This window comes from Enhydra lutris, unplaced genomic scaffold (assembly GCF_002288905.1).
Source record: "Enhydra lutris kenyoni isolate GAN:26980312 unplaced genomic scaffold, ASM228890v2 scaffoldscaffold13, whole genome shotgun sequence".
Taxonomy (NCBI): domain Eukaryota; kingdom Metazoa; phylum Chordata; class Mammalia; order Carnivora; family Mustelidae; genus Enhydra; species Enhydra lutris.
In genome coordinates, this window is record NW_019154097.1 from 56,365,979 (window position 1) to 56,388,196 (window position 22,218).

The following is a 22,218-nucleotide window of genomic DNA, read 5'->3' on the forward strand; positions in this document are numbered from 1 at the left end:
TTTTCCAAATCTCTGCCAACACTTTTACTTTTCTCTCTTCTTTTTTGATAGTAACCATCCTAACCTAAAGGTGTGAGTTGATATCTCATTGTCATCTGGTAATTAGTGATGTTGAACCTTTTTTTCTTGGGTTTGTTAGCTATTTGTATACAATCTTCTAAGAAATGTCTATTCAATTCCATTTTTGAACTGGGTTTTTTTGTTGTTAGTTTTAGGAGTTCTTTATGTATTTACATATATATTCTATGTATTCTTTATATATTCTGGATTTTAATTCCCTATCAGATAAACAATTTGGAAACATTTTCGTATTCCATAGGTTGCATTTTCACTCTGCTGATTGTGTGTTTTGATGAACTGAGGTAGTTCCACTTGTCTATTTTGCTTTTGTTCCCTGTGCTTTTGATGTCATACCCAAGTAATCATTGCCAGATCCAAAATTATGAAGCTTTTTCTTTATGGTTTCTTATAGGAGTTTTCTAGTTCTGGATCTTACTTTTAGGTGTTTAAACCATTTTGAGTTAATTTTTATATATATGTAAGTTAAGGTTCCAACTTCCCTCTTTTGCATATGGATATCCAGTTTTTCCAGTACCACTTTAAGAGACTGTGGTTTTTCATTGAATGGTCTTAATACTTTTGTCAAAGATCATTTGACCATATACACAAGGGTTTATTTCTGAAATCTATTCTGTTCCATGGCCTATATGTCTGTCTTTATGCCAGTGGCATACTATTTTGATTAGTGTAACTTGTGCTATGTTTAGAGATCAGGAACCTTGTGTCCTGCAACTTTGTTCTTCTTTTCAAAATTATTTGAGATTCCATAAGAATTTTATGATTTTTTTCTATTTCTGCAAAAAAAAAAAAAAAGATAGTAGAAAAAATTGATATTAGAATTTTAAAGGGGATTGCAAAGAATCTATAGGTTGCTTTCGGTACTATTAACATCTTAATGGTATTGTGTTCTGTCTGTAAACATGAGAATGTTTCTATTTACTTGTTCTCAAATTTCTTTTCAACGGTGTTATGTAGTTTTTAGCATTACGAGTGTTTCATCTCCTTGGTTAGGTTTATTCCTGAGAATTTTATTCTTTTGTGATGCTTTTGTAAATGAGATTTTTTTTCCTCTTTACTTTCCTCTTCTGATTGTTCATTTTAGTGTATAGAAACACAATTGATTTTTGTGTCTTGATTTTATATCCTTCAACTTTGAAGAAGTCATTTGTTCTGTTTCGGTGTAATCTTTAGGGTTTTCTATATGTCATAGGTGAACAAAGATAGTTTTACTTTTTCCTTTACAATTTGTATGGTTTTTTTTTTTTTTAAGATTTTATTTATTCACTTGACAGAGATCACAAGTAGGCAGAGAGGCAGGCGGCAGGGGTGGGGTGGGGTGGGAAGCAGTCTCCCTGCTGAGCAGAGAGCCTGATGTGGGGCTCGATCCCAGGACCCTGGGATCATGACCTGAGCTGAAGGCAGAGGCTTTAACCCACTGAGCCACCCAGGCGCCCCTATATGCTTTTTATTTCTTTTTCTTGCCTAATTGCTCTGGCTAGTACTCCCAATACTATGTTAAATAGAGGTAGCAAGAGCAGCCATCATTGTTTGTCTGAAAGTCTCCTGGACCTTCACCTTTGAATATATTAGCTGTGGGCTTTTCATATTTCCTTTATTCTAGTAGGTAGTTTCCTTCTGTTCCTAGTTTGTTGAGTGTTTTTATCATGAAAGAGTATTGAATCATGTCACATACTTTTTCTGCATCAATTGAGATGATCTTGTGGTTTTTGTCCTTCTTTCCATTAAAGTGGTATATTCCATGGGATGATTTTCATATATTGGACCATTCTTGAATTCCAGGAATAAATCCCATTGGTCATGATGTATAATCCTTTTTTTTTTAAGATTTTATTTATTTATTTGACAGAGATCTCAAGTAGGTGGAGAGGCAGGCAGAGAGAGAGAGGAGGAAGCAGGCTCCCCACTGAGCAGAGAGCCCGATGTGGGGCTTGATCCCAGGACTCTGGGATCATGACTTGAGCCGAAGGCAGAGGCTTTAACCCACTGGGCCACCCAGGTGCCTCGATGTATGATCTTTTTAATGTGCTGTTGAATTTAGTTTGCTGATACCTTTTTTTTTAATTAATTATTTTTTATTTTTTATAAACATATATTTTTATCCCCAGGGGTACAGGTCTGTGAATCGCCTGGTTTACACACTTCACAGCACTCACCATAGCACAAACCCTCCCCAATGTCCATAACTCCACCCCCCTTTTCCCAACCCCCCTCCCCCCAGCAACCCTCAGTTTGTTTTGTGAGATTAAGAGTCACTTATGGTTTGTCTCCCTCCCAATCCCATCTTGTTTCATTTATTCTTCTCCTACCCCCTTAACCCCCCATGTTGCATCTCCACTTCCTCATATCAGGGAGATCATATGATAGTTGTCTTTCTCTGATTGACTTATTTCGCTAAGCATGATACCCTCTAGTTCCATCCACGTCGTTGCAAATGGCAAGATTTCATTTCTTTTGATGGCTGCATAGTATTCCATTGTGTATATATACCACATCTTCTTTATCCATTCATCTGTTAATGGACATCTAGGTTTGCTGATACTTTTTTAAAGTGATTACTAGATTGGAAGGGCTTACTCTGTTTCGTTTCTGTATATCTTGTAGCTTTTGTCCCTCTTTTCCTCTCTACTGTCCTCCTTAGTGTTCCATTAATTTTTTTGTAGTGACATAATTTTCTATTTCCTTTTGTGTATTCTATAAATATTTTCCTTTTAGTTATTGCAATTACATATAACATCTTAAAGTTATACATTCTATTTTAAGCTGATAACTTGATTTCAAGTGCATTCAGAAACTGTACTTTTATAAGCTCCACTTCCCCCCCCTTTGTTAAATTGCACTTTTATATAAAGGTACAGCATAGGAAATATAGCGAATGATATTGTAATACTATTATATGGTGACAGATGGTAGCTACACTTGTAGTGAGCATAGCACAACATATAGAGATGTTGAATCACTATGTTGTATACCTGAAATTAATGTAACATTGTGTGTCAGCTATACTAAAAAAAAAATGAGAAAAAGTTACTAGTAAATTAGATCGTGAAAGCGAATAAGTAAATATTCATTTAATAATTACTCAGTCACATCTATTAGATTGTATATTCATTAACATTGGAATATAGTTATTCATGAGTCATTTAAATTTTGAATAAGAATTAAAAGTGAATTTATACACCAAAATTACCTTCATAGATGTTACTGTATTGGTTCACATGTTCATCTTTACTGGAAACTATTTTCATGTGGCTTCATGTTGCTGTCTAATGTTCTTTCATCTTGAAGGACTCCCTTACCATTTCTTGCAGATTAGGTCTAGTTGTAATGAATTTTGTCAGTTATTTTGTTTTGTTTTTTAAGATTTTATTTATTTATTTATTTAACAGAGAGAGAGATCACAAGTAGGCAGAGAGGCAGGCAGAGAGAGAGGAGGAAGCAGGCTCCCCACTGAGCAGAGAGCCCGATGCGGGGCTCAATCCCAGGATGCTGAGATCATGACCTGAGCCAAAGGCAGAGGCTTAACCCACTGAGCCACCCAGGCGCCCCAGTCAGTTTTTTTTTTTTAATCTGGGAAAATCTTAATTTCTCCTTAGAATTTTTTGAAGTTATTTATTTGACACAGAGAGATAGTAGGGGAGGGAACACAAACAGGGCGAGCGGGAGAGGGAGAAGCAGGCTTCGCACTGAGCACCGAGCCCAATGCAGGGCTCGATCCCAGGACTCTGGGATCGTGACCTGAGCTGAAGGTAGAAACTTAAGGACTGAGCAACCCAGGTACCCCTCTTCTTCATTTTTGAAGCAGAGTTCTGCCAGCTACAGTATTGATTTTTTTTCCCCCTTTAACACTTTGAATCTATCATGCCACTATGATGGCCTGTAAGATTTCTGCTGAGAAGTCCACTGATAATTTTAAGGAAGTTCCCTAATATGTAATGAGTTGCTTTTCTCTTGATGCTCTTAAGATTCTCTCCTTGATTGTGACTTTTGATAGCTTGATTATAATGTGTCTTTGAGTGGGCTTCTTTAGATTTATTAGAGTTATCCTGGTTGGAGTTCTTTGAGCTTGAATTTCTGTGTTCATTTCTTTCCTCAGATTTGGGAAGTTTTTAGCCATTATTACTTCACATAAGCTCTCTGACCCTTTCTGTCTTCTTCCACGATCCCATTATATGTATATTGGTCTTGACATTGTCCCATCTTAGGATCTACTTACATTCCTCATTCTTTTTTCTTTAAACTCTGATCCATGATTCAAATGATCTATATTTGTGTTGCTGATTCTTTCTTCTACCTGATCAAATCTGATGTTGAACCCCTTTGGTGAATTTTTCAATTCACTTACTGTGTTTTCCAGCTCCAGAATTAGTGTGTTTCATTTTTTTATACTTACTCTTTGTTGATATTCTCTTTTTGTTCAGCATTTTCCTGATTCCTTTGTCTTTGTTCTCTTGTAGTTCATTCTGTGTTTCTTTAGGTTTGATTTCTGGACTGTTACTTTGTTGTCGGCCATTTTTCCTTATTTCTTTGCATGCCTTATAATCTTTTTTATTGAGACCTAATCATTTGGGGAAAAAAAAAACACACACACACACACAACTACCTCTCCCATCGTTATGACCTGGCATCATGGAATGGAAGACTTTCACTGATTAGCCCAGCTAGAGGTTCCAGGACCTCTCAAACCAGTTTGAGGATATATATTCTCTGAGCCTGCCTGTATACTTTTAGATTCCCTAAGGATCTTGTGTTTTTCTTCTCAGTGCTCATGATCTCTTGCTCCCTTTGGCATCTGCCTGTGGAATGCAGCTCTAATGTGCTATGATGATTGCATTTGTTTTCAGTGGCTTCCAAACAAGGCTGCCTATCCCATTTTGCTCTAGTTGAGTGAGACAGAAACTAGTCTCTCAGGCAACCCCAGACTAGCCATAATATTGGAGGTGGAGTCCCCCTCTTTTGTTTCCATCCAGAGGGAGTATAGGAAGGATAGGGGAGGAACATAGGTGGGCACACAAAACTCTGCATATTTTCCGTTCCCTTTTTCTGGAATTCCTTGGGGTTTTTGTTGGTCTTGGTGCTGTTGCTTCTCAGCTGGGCTCTAGAGTTCTAACAAACTGGTATTCTGGTCTCTTTATTAACTTGGTGTCTGTGGAAGACTGAGGGCCTGAAGCTTTCTAGTCCGTGACCTTGCTGACATTACTCCTTTTCAGGAGTTTCCAAACAATGCTTCCAGTACCATCAGTGCTTTGAGTCAAGTGAGACAGAAACTAGTCTCTGAGGCAGCCTCAACACAAGCCAAATTGTTGAATGCGAGGTCCACACTGCTTCTGTCCAAGGGACAATCACCAGTGTGAGAGGTTTCTTCTGGGTTGCATTGTACAAGGTTGGATGGGGGAGAGGTGTTGTTTCCTTCTTTCCCTTCCCTGCAGTATCTCATCTCTTTATACCTTATTCTTCCCCAAAAGCACTTCTCTGAGGCTGTCAGCCCTCTTCCCTGTAGTCAAGTGCTGTGCAGTATTAAAGTTGTGACCTGTGTCCGTTATCTTGGCATTTAGTTGTACTTTTTCTTTCTGGGGGTAATTTTGTTTGTACCTCATATAAGTCTTCCATGTGTCTTGATTTCTTCCCAGAGTCCTTTAAGCCTCTTCTTCTTTGTCTTTACTAATAGGCTTTAACAGTATAAAATGTTGGGAGTTCTACTGAAATTCAGCTTATTTCTTAGAGGTAATTTGAAGGTTCTGTTAGACTCTTTTTCCTAGTAATGCTAAAGGCATGGGTCCTACATCATTTTACTGACTCTACTGTTTTCTAGGAGGATACATGGTGTCACCATTTTCTTCTAGACCTTAAAGTCAGCCCCATATTGCTTTTTGCTATGGGTAAAAAGGCATCCTTATTTATATTATTGTGGCTCACCTCCAGGAGCCACTAGGTACCTGCCTCATTTTGTTTTTCCTGTTCTCTGCAGGTTCTTGAGCAGGCCAGAGTGGAAATTCCCCTATTTCCCTTCAGCATCGTCCAGTTCTCTTTTGAACCCTTTTCACCCAACCTCACTGAGGAAATGAACAAGAGGGTAAGTAAATGAGTTGTGCTAGATGATTTATTTAATGAATTATAATCTCTCTGCATTACAGAAAGTATGCATACTCTAATAAGTTTGCTCTATATTTCTCCAGATTTTTCTATGTATTTATATTTTAGAAAATATTTTTTTTTAAAAATGGGAATCAAATTTATGTATTCTATTTGGCAACTTTTTCATTCAGCAGTGTATTGTGTGCATCTTTTCATGTCAGTCATGATTTAATTTCCCGTGTTTTTAATGGCTATATAGTATTCCACTGTATGATATACCTATTATTTTCATTATTGGTGCTTTATAAATTTTGCTCTTCCAAATAATGCAGTTGTGAAATCCCTGTATACAAATTTTTTGTATATTCAGCAAGTGTTTGTGTTGAGAAATTCCTTAAAGCAGAACTATTCCATGGTTTGACTGTATTCTTTAGATTTGACTTAATTCTCTTACCACATTCACCTCCTCACTGTATTCTATTTTTCTTATAGATGAGGCTCAAGTGGACAGAGATGTCGACTGTTTATGCTGGGCCATTTAGCAAAAATTGCAACCTCAGGGCTCTGAAAAGGCTGTTTAAGAGCTTTGGCCCAGTCCGGTCCATGACTCTTGTTCTTGAAACCCATCAGGTAATGAAATGAGAAAACTTGGATTTTCACCTCTAGATTAGTGTTGGAAATTCAGATGCCTCCTGGGGCCATTCACACAACAAATATTAGGGATGTGAGCTTGATTGTCACCAGCTGGAATATGAGCCATGCTGTTTGATAACACAGTTCTTGACTCACTATAAAGCGTACCCAGTATTGCCAGATTCTCTGATTCTTTTGAGAATTAAGAATCTGCCATCTTGCAAAGTATCGAAGTACAGAATCCTAGATGTTTAAAATGTGCTTTCTCCAAATCTTTTATTAATGTCTCTCATACCTAAAAATAAAAAGAAGATTCCCTGCTAAGATGGACCTAAGGGATGGGAAGTATATGTCAGGGGACCGTAACCTCCTGCTTTAGTCTTGGGGATTTTTCCTCTTGTTTTGGTAAAATATATATATAATTTGCCTTTTTAACTTTTTAAATATACAGTTCTGTTATTAAGTATAGTAGTACCCCCTTATCCATGGTTTCAGTTACCCACAGTCCAGAAGCAGTTGATGATCTTTCTGACACATCATCAGGTCAGCAGTAGCCTAACACTACCTCACAATGCCTATACATCACTGCATCTTACCAGACAGGCATTTTATCATCTCACATCATCACAAGAAGGTAAGTACAGTGGAATATTTTGAGATAGACCACATTCACATAACTTACAGTATATTATTGTTAGTTTTAATCTCTTACTGTGCCTAATCTTTAGATTAACTTATATATATGAAAAGACAGTATTTATAGGGTTCAGTACTCTCTGTGGTTCCAGGTTATCTGCTGGGGGTCTTGGAATGTATCCAGAACTTTTCATCGTCCCAAACTGAAACTCTGTACCCCTTAGGCAATAACTCTTCAGTCCCTGTCCACCAGGCATGATAAGCACTCTTGTGCTTTCTGGTTTTATGAATTTCACTACTCTATTATACATCCTGTATATGGAATCATACAGCACCTTTTGTGTCTGGCTTATTTCACTTAGCAGAATGTCTTCAAGGTTCATCCATGCTGTAGCATGTGTCAGAATATCATTTCTTTTCAAGGACAGACAGAATATTCCATTGTGTGGGGATGCACTACATTTTATCCATTCATCTGTTGATGAACATTTGGATGGTTTCCACTTTTTCACTATTCTGAATAATGCTGCTGTGAATATAGATGTATAGATATCCATTGGAATGTCTCTTTTTAGTTCTTGTGGGTGTATACCCGAAGTGCAATTGCTGGATTAAATGATATTTCTATGTATAATTTCAGGAACTGCCATACTGTTTTCCACAGTGGCTACACAACTTTACATTCCCACCTGCAGTGCCAGGGGTTCCAATTTCTCTATATTTCAGCTGACATTTATTTTGTCATTCTTCCTCTTCCTTTCTTCTTTCAATACTAGCCATCCTAATGGATGTGAAGTAGTAGCTCATGGTTTTGATTTGCATCTCCCTATGATTAGTGATACTGAGCATCTTTTTATATGCTTATTGGCCACTGTATGTCTTCTTTGGAGAAATATCTATTCAAGTCCTTTGCCTATTTTTAATTGGGTTTTTTGATTTTTTTGTTGCTGAGTTTTAGTTTATGTATTTTAGATTTAGATAGCAAATAGTTATGTGACTTGAAAAATTTCACCCATTCATAAGGTTGCTTTTTGACACTGTTGATAGTATCCTTTGATGCACTTTTTAATTCTGATTAAGTCCAATTTGTCTTACTTTCATCACCTCTGCTTTTGGTGTCACATTCAGGAAACTTGCCAAATCTAGTACCATGAAGCTTTTCTGTAGGAGCACTTTTATCCCCATGATGATGCTGCACATCACATTATTAAGCAGAAAAGCAGTCAGTTTGAAGATAGAGCCTATCCAATGGAAGCACTTAACCTCCCCAAGCCTACAGGCTAACGAGACAAATGAGAATCTAAATGACTTGCAGTGATGTCTTCAGTGGTTCGTAATAAATATGAAAAGGTGGTTAGTAAACATTTATTAGTGCTTTGCCCGTACCACCCAAGGAGAGAAGACTTCAACTTTAATTAACAAGTAAAGGTTATTTATTGGCTGAAAAATCGATTCTTGAACTTTGGTGATTCTACTTAAAGTTGATCTACAGTTGCTGTCTAGCCCAGCACAGCAAAGAGAAATTCATTTTGGTGGCTTTGGCCACTAGTTCAGGGCCCTTTCCTAGTCCCTTCTCTAGTAGCAGTTTGAGCCCAGAAAGCAGAGATAAGAAAATCTTGGGGTTTTTTGTTTTTTGTTTTTCTCCTACAGCCACATCTCTGTATACAATATGAAGTCCTGGAAGCTGCCCAGCTGGCCATAGAATCCTTGGATGGCATTCTGGTGGAAGGTGCCTGCATCAAGGTAGAGTGGCCAGAGAAAGCAAAAAGCAGCACCCTTTTGCCTTTATTTATAGTGCCCTAGTATATAAAAGCTTAGAGAAAAGCCCTCAAGAGGCCTGAGCAGATGATTTTGTGTTGGGAAGCCTTCAGTCAAGCTCAGCATTCTTCTAACATGACTGCTTTCATTTTTGTCAGAATCAGCCTGGGGCTACATTGGGGTCTTCCTCGTATTTTTTTATCACTACCTTAGACCCTAGATGGTTTATTCTGGGTGTTTTTCTGTAGCTGCCCTTTCCTTTAGCTTTCAAAGGGATCAAATGGCGTTTTGAAGTTTCTTATGCAGATCAACAGTTTCATTGGGGTAGAAGTCAGGGAACTTATCTCCATTGCAGGGTGTTTGTGCAGGGAGGAAAGGGAGAGAGTATGTTTACACAAAAACATTTGTATTTATGTATTAAGTCTCTAGTCCTCTGAGGCATTTATCATGCCTCCTTATACAGATAAAGAAACTACAGAATTAAGTTTCTTGCTAGTATATAATAGGCCTAAAGTTTGAAGTGGTGACTTAAGATTTATTATTTTGAGAGAGCGAGCAGGGAGGAGGGGCAGAGGGTGAGGGAAAGAGTCCCAAGCGGACTCCACGTTGAGCGTGGAGCCCAGTGCAGGGCTCTGATCTCACAATCCTGAAGTCATGACCTGAGCCAAAACCAAGAGTTAGAGACTTAATGAACTGTGCCACCAAGGCACCCGAGTGGTGACTTTGTACCACTAATGCCATCTTTCTTGGTTAGGTGCAGAGGCCTGTGACAGAGCTCACCCTTGATTCTAACACTCTTGTGAATGAGCTAGAACAAGATTCTGAGAACCGAGGTACAATATACCTGTCTGGAGTGAGCGAAACCTTCAAAGAACACTTACTGCAACAGTCCAACCTCTTCCTTGGCTTGGAAGCGGTCATCCTGCCTAAAGATCTTAAAAGTGGAAAGCAAAAAAGATACTGTTTCCTGAGTAAGTCTATGCTATGGAATGTGACCTTGGGGAAGGAGATTAGGGACGGTGTTAACATGAGGTCAGAAAAGGGAAATGTTCACTAAATAGCCCTACCTAGGATGCTAGACCACATTAACTAAGCTGATTCTGTCCTCCCTTGCCCCTGGATGGTGACCAGGCTTTGTGGCCCTTAATAACAGGACTATTCTTGCTTTCAGAATTCAAAACTTTTGGCAGTGCCCAGAGGGCCCTCAACATTCTCAAAGGCAAGGACTGGAAGCTGAAAGGCCGGCATGCCCTAACCCCCAGGCATCTCCATGCTTGGCTCAGGGGCTTGCCTCCTGAATCAAGAAGGCCCCCAGGGGTTCGTGTCATACCTCCCCCCTCTGAGCAGCAGGCCTTACAGGTGAGTGAATGAGTGAGTGTATCCTGGTGTCAGAGGTAGCTGCCTTGGTTTGCTAGCTCTTGGCATTGGTTGGCCTTCTCATGTTTATGGAAGTTAGGAGAGTCCAGCTCAAGTGACACTTAAGCCTTTGGATCTTTTTTTTCCCCCTCCCCTGGTACTAGTTTTATTTCACTCTCTAGCTTCCCAGCCCTTGGACACATTTTTCTTTCTCTAAGAGCTCATACTTTTGCCCACTCCATATCTGCTACAGTTAGGCTTTTAATCCTCCAGGTGGTTCTCCAAGGGACTTTGAGGGGCTAACATAGGAGGTTAAAGAGCTGGGCAAGTCTTTGGTAATCTAGGGTTTCCCAAAGTGTAGTACATACACAAGATGATTTTTAGTGGTCATAGATGGACCTTTCCCCCTACTTTTATGCTAAGATCTTATTCTAACATTTGTATAACAATCACATTGAACCGATGACTTCACAGATCTATTTTAGTGAGATGAAGGCAGAAAATTTAAAGAAAAATATTAGGATACACAAGTAAAAGGGTAAAGGTAGAAGGTGAATGGCTGAAGTTTGGGAAACCCTGTTCTCGTCTCATCTCCCACACTTAATAGATGAGAAATAGACACCAGAATTAGTTGAGTGATTTGCCCAGGTCACAAAGATACTTAATGGCAGGGGCCATTAGTGATGTGGTTCCTCTGTGTCAGGGCCCTGGAAGACCCAATCCATAATGGAGGAAAGAACAACAGTTGTACTCCTAAACTGACCAAAGGCCTGGAGATGCTGGGGTGGACAGGGAACCCTGAAGTATGGGCTTTAGCTTCAGATAGAGGATTTATACAGAGCCTTTTCTGGGACCCCAAGGTCCTAGAACTTGAAGAGAGTTGCAGCCCCTCCGAAGGTGAGCAGAGGATACTCCAGCTGAGTGTCAACATCTGGCTTTGCTCCTAGGCTCTGAAGATGGACCACCCAAAGATAGCAGCCTGGCGCTGGGGCCGGAAGATAGGAAAGCTCTACCACAGCCTGGGCCCAGGCACACTCTGCCTCATCTTGCTGCCAGGAACCAAGAGGTAAGGACTAAAGGGTTGTCCCTTCAGGATTCTGGCCTCTAGACTTCAACTGAGAGAAAGGCCTTTTTGTTGACATTCCAGCACATAAATGAGGACTTAAGGAATCCTCTCTTCATTCTTAGGTATTCTATATCCATTTTACACATACATATGCTCTTCCATTAAATTAATTAAATTATTAATTAAATAATAAGACTTATTAGCCCCTCAGGGAGATAGTTCATCCCTGTTTAAAGCCAGAGGCCTTAGATCCTACAGCCTCTGTGGGATAAAAAGCAGCTGCCTGATCTCCCACTTGAGTAAAAACAGTCAAACAAGATCTAGGGCAAGGCCCAGACCAGATTATATTTCAGGAGCATGGTCCTGCCTTCTCCCATCCCCATCTTTGCTGATTCTAAGCCTGAAGAGTAACAGAACAGAACTCTGGGTCCAGTCCCAGCTCTATCACATACTTTCTCTGACAACTGGCCAAGCCACTTTCCCACTGTAGGTCCCAATTTCCCTTTGGTAAAATAAGAGATTTGGAATAAACCAGTGAGTTCCAAACCCTTTCAACTGTAAAATCTTTTCTTTAAAAGAAAAATTCCTGTTAAATCCTAAAGCATAAAGATAGGCAATTCTGGAATGAGTGGGTGGATGAACATGTACTGGATGATGTCTGCATTCCAGCCACTGGACCAAGTGTTTTACAACATACATGACTTAGAAGGACTCTTGATGGTAGATTGCCTTTACTACCTGGTTCTGTCACTCAGCTTGTTGAACAACCAAGAGCTTGATTCTTTTTAAAATGTGGACAGAACAATTATACCTGCATCAGTACCTAGTTTAGGTACATAAGCTGTTTTGAAGGATTAAATGAGAATGCACATAAAGTACTTTATAAAATAAAGCCTGGTACCTGGTGAATCATCTGTATGATATATAAGGAAAGCATAAGGAAATGATCTGTATATTTTAGCTATTATTAGATAGTCCTCACAAAAGCCCCATGAGATAGTAACTTAAGTATTTAATAGTTTTATAGTTGAAAAAATGAAAGCTCACTTTGAGGTCATTCACCCTAGATTGACATATGCCTCCCATCTGTTAAATGGCAGAGCTGACTTGATTCCAGGACTCTAGGACTTGTCCGTGTTCTCTAGGACTTGTTTCCATTGAGCCATTTTCAGTAGGCAGGTTTCGTTCAATTGCCTTACCTGCCTGTGCCCCACCCCATACACATACCCAAAAAAACTCACCACCTCTTACCTATGAGTTTGTAACCATTCTTTTAAACCCTGTGGATTAGTAACCTATCTTCACTCATTTGTTTGCAGCACTCATGGATCATTCTCTGGCCTAGGACTGATGGGAATAAAAGATGAAGAAGAAAGCACCACGCCAAACATGTGTGCGTGAGTCTGCCCATCATTTTCCATGTGCCATTAGCCCTCACGGGCAGTGGCAGAGAATGTGGTCAGGCTGCAGCCTCTCTATCCAGCACACAGCTTTTGTGGAAAATGGCGTACCACTTAAGAAGTTCGGTCCATTTATATGGCATGTTCACATTTTCAATAAATGCCTAAAATTTGAGCATTCTCCTCTTAAGACAGGGTGAGAAGGAAACCAGTTTGTATTTTCTTTGTGTCAGTGGACTTACACATCTGTAGTATGTGCTCATTCCATGGTAACACTCCTATTAAATGGTATATGTAGGTAAGGAAACTAAGAGGGAGGGACTTTGCTGTGGAGAAAACCCAGCCATTATCAGGTTATCTATGAAGGAAATTTCTATAAGGCAAACTTTTCTTATTAACAGCTGTTATAAAATTGAAGGAAGAAAGGCTGAAATGAAAATCTGGCAGCTCCACAGACACAGGAGAGTGGAAGACTGCTTTTTACCAACACTGGAAGCACGCTCTCCGTTCCATTTGTAGGAATGCTTCCTTCCCTTAAGTGAGATTGCAATGTCACCTTTCACCAGTAGGTGCCTCCACCCTATCAGATCTCCCCCTTAGAACTGAAAGCTTCAATTTCAGTGAAAGCTACTGCCCTGCTTTTTTATCAGCTCTCAAAATATTAACATTCTTTGTTGGGAAGGATATGGGTACAGGTACACACAACTCCAAAACAGAGATATTTATCTGCCCTCTGCAAAAGATGAACTAATCCAGATACAGTATGTATCATACCAAAAACCCCTTGTAAATTACTCCATACATTGGGATCCAGCGATTCCACTTCTGTAGTAACGTACTATAGTACAGCTGCACACAAACATACATAGAGGAGATACCACAGGGTGAGCACAACCCAATTCTTGGTAGCCATTTTTTTAAAATTATGTGCATGTAAATAAAATTTCTAGTAAAAAGAGAGTTGCAAGAAGTGGCAGTTGACCTCTGGATACAGACGGATGCTGAATCCTAGCTTTCCTGCATACTGTGTGAACTTGTAAGTAACATTTCTGTGGTTGGAACAGTAATGGTACATACCTCATAACATTGTTGTGAAGATGGGATTATGCATTCCCAGTATATGTTATAGGAAATATAGAGGGTTATAGAATAGTAGAAAAAGATATGCATAGGCTTGGAACAAAACCTGGAAGGCTGTCTGTCAAATGTGGTAGGGCTGGAAAATTAGGTGTTACCAAATTGTTTTTGGCTATTTTAGTTTTAAATAACAATATTATATTGCTTTTATAACTAGAATACTTAAAATTAATTTTTCAAGATTGGGCATTTGAGGCAGTGTTTAGTCATTTAACTTCTATAGGAGACAGCCCTATATAAAAGCTGGGAACCAGGAGCCAGAACTGAAGAGCTTGATTTAGGATCAAGACACTGCAACTTGAAGCTCCCTTGTAAAGTGGAGAGTTGCCCAGGTATACATACAGTGAAGGCCCTGAGATTATCTTGAAACAGACATTGTTGCTGGATTCTTTCCCTACCCCCAGCTGAGCTCCAAAGCTCTAAGAGCTTAGCTGCTGTTTACTTCTTGAGACTCCAGTCCGGAGACAAAATAAGTGTCTGCCTTTGAATATGGGCTGGCACTTCAGCTCTGCTTCTGGGTAAACCACTTATTCTCATCTGAGTATATTTTCACAGCTTATAAAATGAGAAAAAAGTATCTTTTTAAGGATTACTGTGAAAATTCAAAGATCCAGCTTGTGGAAAAATGACAGAATAGTGGACTATGTGACTTTCCCTCTCTGAGCCTGTTACCTCACTTTTAAAATGGGGACATTAGGGCGCCTGGGTGGCTCAGTGGGTTAAGCCGCTGCCTTCGGCTCGGGTCATGATCTCCGGGTCCTGGGATCGAGTCCCGCATCGGGCTCTCTGCTCGGCGGGGAGCCTGCTTCTCTCTCTCTCTCTCTCTCTCTCTCTCTCTCTGCCTGCCTCTCTACTTGTGATCTCTCTCTGTCAAATAAATTAAAAAAAAAAATCTTTAAAAAAAAAATAAAATGGGGACATTAGTACCTACTCCATGAGGTTGTTATGATGATTAAATTAGGGGAAAACCCACATTAAGTGTTCAATTAGTGACATTTACTGCGGAGCATCTTCCAAGTGCAGGATCACATAATAAATTTAGGCTCCACGTGCCAAGAACACTGCCTTTACTCCTAGGAATAGCCAAGGCCATTTCCTTCTTCTAGATGGGAGGTTTCCCACTGGGCCCCCAAGTCCAGACCCCTACAGAGATGGGCCCAACCATAAGGTCTCTGAGGCCTCAGTCTGCACACACTGTTCTTTCAGCTGATGCTCCCACCTTTTGGAAGCCAAAGCTGCCAATTTGGCCTCTTGCAAAACACACATTCCATTCATAAGTGCGTTTGTGCATTTTTCCTCCCACACCCTTTTAGGCAGCCAAGGCAGCTGCTAGAGAAGCAGCTTCTCATTTGGGGGAGAAAAGCAATTCCTAAGGGGTTTTGCACAACTCCTCATTGAAGCTTTGAACATATTACTCCAGTTTTCTGACCTCCTTGCCCATAATGGAATTGTTTAGGTCACTCAGCCATATTTGTTTTCCTTTTTTTTTCCCCCTTTTGTAAATAACTTCTTCCCTATTATAAAGAAAACCAATTAATGGAAACTTAAAAAACCCAGAAAAGGTAAAATTGCTTCTAATGCTACCACTCAGGGTCAACAACTGCCACTATTTCAGTCTTCTTTCATACTTTTTACATCATTCAAAAGCAGTTTTTAATAGCTGCATAATATTCCAACATATTGTGTGCTATAATTTCTAAAATAGTCCCCTGCTGTTGACAGTGAAGTTGCCCCCAACCAATTATATCCTTGCACATACATCTTTGATAAAAATTTGTCAAGGAAAAATTCCTAGAAGTGAAATTGAGCTAAAGAGTATGAACACTTAAGGTTGTTCTAACCCCACAGAAGTTTTTACTGTGTTAGCTAGCATGGACATGTTCCAAATCTTTGCTAATTTGTTAAGTTAAATCTATTTATGTAATGGAAAGTTTTTTTAAATTTCTATTTATTTGAATATCCTGTAGATTGGCATCTATTTTTTTCAGAAGCTTTTTGGCCAACTGTTTTTCTTTAAGGTTTCCTTATGGATTAAGTATAGTGTCCATCTGTTGATTACTGCAAATATGTTTCTAGTTTTTTATTTTAAGGTAGTTTTAGAAGTCTTATGATTTCTTCTCCTTGCTCTTATACTCAGAAAGTCTTGACTGATCCCAAGATCAATTTAATAGCCACTGGCAAGTATATATGGTTTTGCATGTTAGGGCTGGGGGGGGTGCTTGTTTTTTAAGTAGGCTCCATGCCCAGCATGGAGCCCAGCAAGGGGCTTGAACTCACAACTATGCGAATGAGACCTGAGCTAAGATCAAGTGGCATGCTTTACTGAGCAAGCCACCCAGGCACCCCCTATGTTTTTTTTTTAAATAATGTAATTTTTACACTTACACCTTTATTCCTCCTCGAATTCATTTTGGCATACAGCAACTTCTCCCCCAAGTATTTAGATTTTTACCTGTTTATCTATCTTTACTTATCCAGTCAAGGAGAATGTGTCCTTTACTATGTAAGTCCATGTATACAAGAGCCTGAGTGTTTTCTTCTGTCTTGTCTTACACTAGGTACCATACCATTTTGTAGCTCTTTATTTTAAATATACTAGCAAGTTCGGCAGCACCACCCCAGATAAAACACAGGGCCATGGAGAGTCTCCATCAGCATGGATTATAAAACACTAGTCAGAGCCTTGCTCTTGATTGCATTGCTGCCATATTCCACTAGGACTTTTTCAGCACCCCTAAGGCAAGAGAATCAAGGTTGGAACATTACATAGGAAGAACATTAAGCCCAGAGAAGTGTCATGGCTTTCGTAAGACAGGGCCTCCTGAAAAAGTCACAACAAAGGAGAGGAAATGGAGAGGTTAGGCTGGCTCTTACCTCTGCTTCCCCAAGACTAAGTAGGTCACAACCCAGAGCTAAAATGGGACTTCCAGAGCCAACCCAGCCATGCGCTTTTGGCAACTGGATTTGAGGAAAAAGAAGATGCCAATACTGAGGTGACTCTTCTGTACTTCTCTGGACCCTCAGGACTACATTCTTAAACCTTTTTTTGCTAGAAAAAGTCCATTCTACATACAGTTAAGTTCATTTCTGGTGGGAAGACGTTGCTTGCCCCTCATCTAATCAGAAACTGGATTTTAGCCATATATAATCTGTATAACACCATATCAACACCTTGAATAGCTCCAGGCTCTATATAAGCACCCAAGTCAGTATCTTTCACTTTCTAATTCCCCAAAACTATTTGTTAAAGCCCTGGCTGGGCTCAAGTCAGAAAGGCCCTAGACCAGAAGACACAAGCCCAAGAGCCAATTGGGGAGCAAGTACCTGTTTTGGAGATAGACCTTTTAAGAGAGGCAAAAAAAGTAACCTCCCTCCACCCCCACCCCATTTCCTTCCAGCCTCCATCTGATGCTAACCCTGGTAATAAGAAGAGAAAAGGGGAAAAAAAAAAAATCCAGTTCATTGAGGAAATGTTTTTTAATCTTCTCCCTAGCTAAAGGATGTAGCCATGACTCCCAAGTCCTTTCCAATTGAAAGGAAAAATAAAAGCACATCTAGTCCCACCACTGTACTTACTTATTTTTAGGAGGTACCAACATGAGGCTGGAAATCTTTGGGAAGGTCATTAGGGCCTCCATCAAAGAAGTGAGTAAGATGGCTGGCCAATAGCTTTCCTGAATATAAACAATAACAAGACAGAAAATACAATGAAAGGAAGCTAAGGGTCATAACTGGTCTACCATAATCAGACTTCTAGGATGTAAGAGCCAAATAGAGCCATCAGGGACCATGTTAGTCTAAGCAGCCCGCCCCCAACTCCACCCTCAATTTGGCACAGAGAGAAATTCAGCCCCCAGGAGGGGCAGTGACCTGAAAGGTCCTGTGTTACCATGCCAACCCCCATCTCTTCCTCTCTGGATTCCTTGCATTACTCACCTGACATCCTTTAGGAAACCTTAAACTTACGTGATTTAGGTGCTTTTTAAAGACTTATATCCTAACCCTCTGATGGAATTAAGTCTCTTGATTTTACAGATGAGTATAAGGAAACTTGGAATTTCACTAACTTGCCAAAGGTCACACAGCAGTGGCACTTGACAGTTTCAGCTTGTCTCCTTTGCCTTAATCACTGCCAGCCTGATAGACGTAGGAGCCATCCATTAGCACAGTACTCAAATTCACTTTTTGTTCCTCATGGGAATCCACATCAGTTGCTACCATAAGACTATTTAGGTAGTGGCCCTCTGAGGACTCATTTGCTTTTTGCCTACAAGTATCAGGACCCCAAAGGCCATTAAGCTGGTAAGTGGGAAGTCAGCATCCATGTTTGAAGTCTGAGGATCCTGTACCATCTGGATTATTTTCCAAAGCAAAGGAACTGCTATCCAGTATCACGTTGGAAGAGGCTCCCGATGGGTAAATCTCGCCCCAGAATAAAGTCACTGGTTGGGTTTTTTGTGGGGGTATTTTTCTCTCTCAGAATTGTCAATAGTCAAGTAAACAAATTTATTAAATCCAACAGCAGGTAACCTTCCAAATAAAACATCAAAAGAAAAATGTAGACAAAGACAGAAGTGTGTGTAACAAGTTAATAAAAATATTTGAGGGGCCATTTGGAGAGTGCAACAGTGCAGAGAATACAAACAAAAGTATTGACCTTTGTCAACAAGTTTGTACATCCTCAAGAAACAGACACACTGGTCACAAACCAAGAGGAATCCACAAAGGTGGAGGGTCACATGAGTAGCAGACTCATCACCTCAGTGGGTTAAGGCAGGGTATCTGTAGGACCAATTCATCCAAGTCCCCATTTGCCTATTGTTTCAAGTCCACCCCCCTTGGAAACCTAGAATCATATTCATTAGTGCAACAGGTAAGAACAATTAATTACAGACTCAGGGCTGGGGACCAGAGTCAGAGGGAAGACACTTATCCAGGAGTAAAGGGGGGGGGGGGTGGGGAGAGACACAGCATCTGCTGAATGGCTTCCTTTGGCAATATCCAAGAGTATGTCATAGTAAATAGTAAAAAGGGAAGGTAGGTGGTGGAAGAAGGTATCTATGAAAGCAGGCTTAGTTTCCAAGAGGAGTAGGGAGGATGTGAGGCCCCAGCACCTGAATCAGAAGCAGAACTTGATGGTTACTCAAAGCTATTTGAATCATCTTGGCTTCTGCAACCACTGCTCAAGCAGAACTCTCAATAAGGAAAAACACCTCCAGATCCTCATTAAAACCCAGCCCCCAGTCCAGGTTAAACTGGATGTATGCTATAATTACAGCTAACCATAGAAATAATAAACTCTTTTGGAAGGGGGTAGGTGGGAACCCACTCTAGGATTCAGCAACAGATTATGGAGGAGGAGGATCAATAAGATAGGTCCTCAAAAGAGACCCAATTAACACACGTTAATAACTTTAATAGTCCTTTCAGCTGCTTATACAAGTTACTGCTAGAGTCCCAGCAAAGGAAGACCTTTGTCAGTTACCAGTATTTTTCAAGTCCCTCCAAGGGAAGACCTTTGTCAGTTACCAAGATGTTCAAGTATCACTAAGCAAACATTAAGAGACACAAGAAAAACAGCAAAGCAGGCAGCTAAAACAAACCTAGCAGCAGCTTCTCTCCAGCCTTTGTAATGGTATAATTGGGTCTACTCCTGGGCTTCCCCTACACTCAAGACTTCTCTCTAAATGTGGCAAACCAGTCCTAAATATAGATGTTTTGGTTTTTAAACTTTTAGACCCAAGTCCTTATCCCAGTAACTTCCCACCGTTGTTTAATGCAGTTTGGCATAGTATAGCATTTGAGGCCATCACATGAACTATGGAGTTCCACACCCTGCAGGTTCCAGCACTGAGGACTGAATTTTGGCATGAGTCTCTGGGAGATCAGAACTGTATCAATGATGAACTAATAAATACTCTGTGGCTTAATCCCTTCTTCCTTTCCAAGAAGGCTAGTTCGTGCCTTCCTTAGGGAAGTTTAATATTGAAAACACTGACTTGTACATTACATTTCCAGTTGGATTTCTTTGGGCCTCTGGGCTTGGGTTAAATTTGGATCTTTACCCAGCTCTAATTTTTCTTATCAGAAGACTAGATAGGGGGTCTTGGACCCAACTGGCACAGATGAGGGAAACTATTGAGGCATCCAGCTAAAGCATAGCAAAGTGTCATTACAGGGGTTGGGTTAATGATACATTCAAATATGGCAGGAATGGGGGAAAAGCATTTCAATGAAGCAACACTTCATCTCATATAGCTTTCTAATCCCTAAAACACCACAAACTCAAAGCCATTTGCCAAAAACCAAGGATTTCCCAATCCATATTCAATTTCTTGTAGTCACCTTCAGGTAATTTGCTATTTTCAAAATGGCGTCCACATCCTGCCCCTCTTCACACCACCCTGATGTTACACTGTTAAAGTGAAGAGAGCGCTGGCTTACCTGAGGGGCATGCATCTGGCATCTTCCGCACAATTACGGCTCACTCATTAAACAGCAAACCTATTTCTAGGTTAAAAGGAATAGGGACATTTCATTTCTCGACAGTGTGACTACAAAACCCTACACAAACCCCATCTTCAATCCCTTTGCAAAAAAACTGCTTTTCCTGTGTGGTCAAGTCAGACATTGGCCCACAGCCACTACAGAAGCTTGGAAATCCTTGCATCAGGAATGCCAACCTGGATAAAACCTGTAAGTCCTTCCCTAACTGCTCCCTCTTCCGGTTTCTCAACTGCATTTCTGTAACAAACAGATCATTAAAGTATAACCAAAAATAATTTAATGGCTCTTTTTGTGGGGGATGGGGAGGCTGAACAGTTAACAAAATCCATCCACTCTAGCACACCTAATGCATGGAATGCCACCTTGTAGGCCGGGGAAGGAATCCAGTTCCTCCAGAGTCCTCAGGACCCTCGGTGCCAAGCCCTTTTGTGCACTTCTCTCCATATACCCTTGTAATCTAAGAAGAGAACCTTAACCTGGCTAGATGCAGCCTGCCTTTTCCCTTTTTCAACCTCTACCCAGTCTACAGTCAAGAAAAACTGGGGGTTGCAGGACTGGCTAGATGAGAAGGCAGTATAGTATCTTTAAGACTTCAGTCTGGGCACCCTGACTACAGTTGAGCCCACAGAACCTGCTGGGGCCCCTAGAAACTCTATTTATATAAGGAATTTGTGTCAGGCTAGAATAAAGCCAGATATCTGAACTGAGACCCTCTTCAGCTTTCCAGCAGTACTGCTAACTTGCTGTGGCTGATTTTAAAAGTTTCCCTTCTGCCCCTCTAGAAGGGGCAACTGCCAGGTTTAGGATCTTCAAAAAAGAAGAAAAAGAAATCAAACTTCAACCATTTCTTATGCCAATGTCAATCTTGGAAAAACATCGACTGCAGAAACTCCCTAAGTAATCGTCTTTGGAAAGATGGGAGCCTAGAGCCATAAGGTTCCTAATAAAGGAATTCAAAATAAGCAATTCCTGCCCAGGCTGAGAAACATATACCTGGGAGGCAGATGGAAGCAGTTAGGGAAGAAAACTCGCAATGTTTAATAGACAAACTCTCATTACCTCAAGAGTATAAATATTTTATAAGTTTTTATTTAAAAGATTCCCTTTTCAATCTGTTCCCAAGTGTTGGGAGCTGAACTGTACAAGTTCCTGCCACCCACCCTTCCAGTACAGTTTTTTGAGGACATGTTTTTTTAATGGAAAAATAACAAGAGGACCCTCTACTGAAACCAGGTAGGACCAGAGTCAGCTCCTGTGTGGCAGTTTGGCCAAAGCTGGCCTTATGGAGCAAGCACATGGAGAAGTCTGGGGGCCTCCCTCTTGTGAGGAAAAGGCTGAGAAAATTCATCCTCTCTTTAGTGAGGATGGTCCAAATTCAGATTCAAAAACCTCCATTTAGGACGCTCCCTGGCACTCTTCTTATGCTTTATATATTGAAGGCAGCTCCCTCTTTTATGGCCAGTTTTAGCAGGCAAAGAAACAAAGGAATATAGATACATATATGTGTATATATATATTTTATATAGGTAAAATATATACATATCTTATATATGTATATATACATATTTGGGG

General features: G+C 40.2%; 1 protein-coding gene across 3 annotated transcripts in view; it reads left to right on the forward strand.

Annotated features, from left to right (window-relative positions):
* The window catches only part of LOC111146219 (RNA exonuclease 5), a 35,658-nt gene extending 22,343 nt beyond the window's left edge, over positions 1-13,315 (forward strand). For 2 of the 3 annotated variants that reach the window (XM_022501670.1, XM_022501669.1), the window contains exons 14-20: positions 6,047-6,151; positions 6,646-6,783; positions 9,073-9,165; positions 9,935-10,151; positions 10,352-10,539; positions 11,484-11,602; positions 12,922-13,315. In XM_022501670.1, coding sequence (XP_022357378.1) covers positions 6,047-6,151; positions 6,646-6,783; positions 9,073-9,165; positions 9,935-10,151; positions 10,352-10,539; positions 11,484-11,602; positions 12,922-13,003 — 942 coding nt within the window. In that variant the 3' untranslated portion in view covers positions 13,004-13,315. The remainder of the gene's footprint in view (positions 1-6,046; positions 6,152-6,645; positions 6,784-9,072; positions 9,166-9,934; positions 10,152-10,351; positions 10,540-11,483; positions 11,603-12,921) is intronic. The other variant, XM_022501671.1, reaches the window with a different exon arrangement.
* Positions 13,316-22,218: the final 8,903 nt, after the last annotated feature.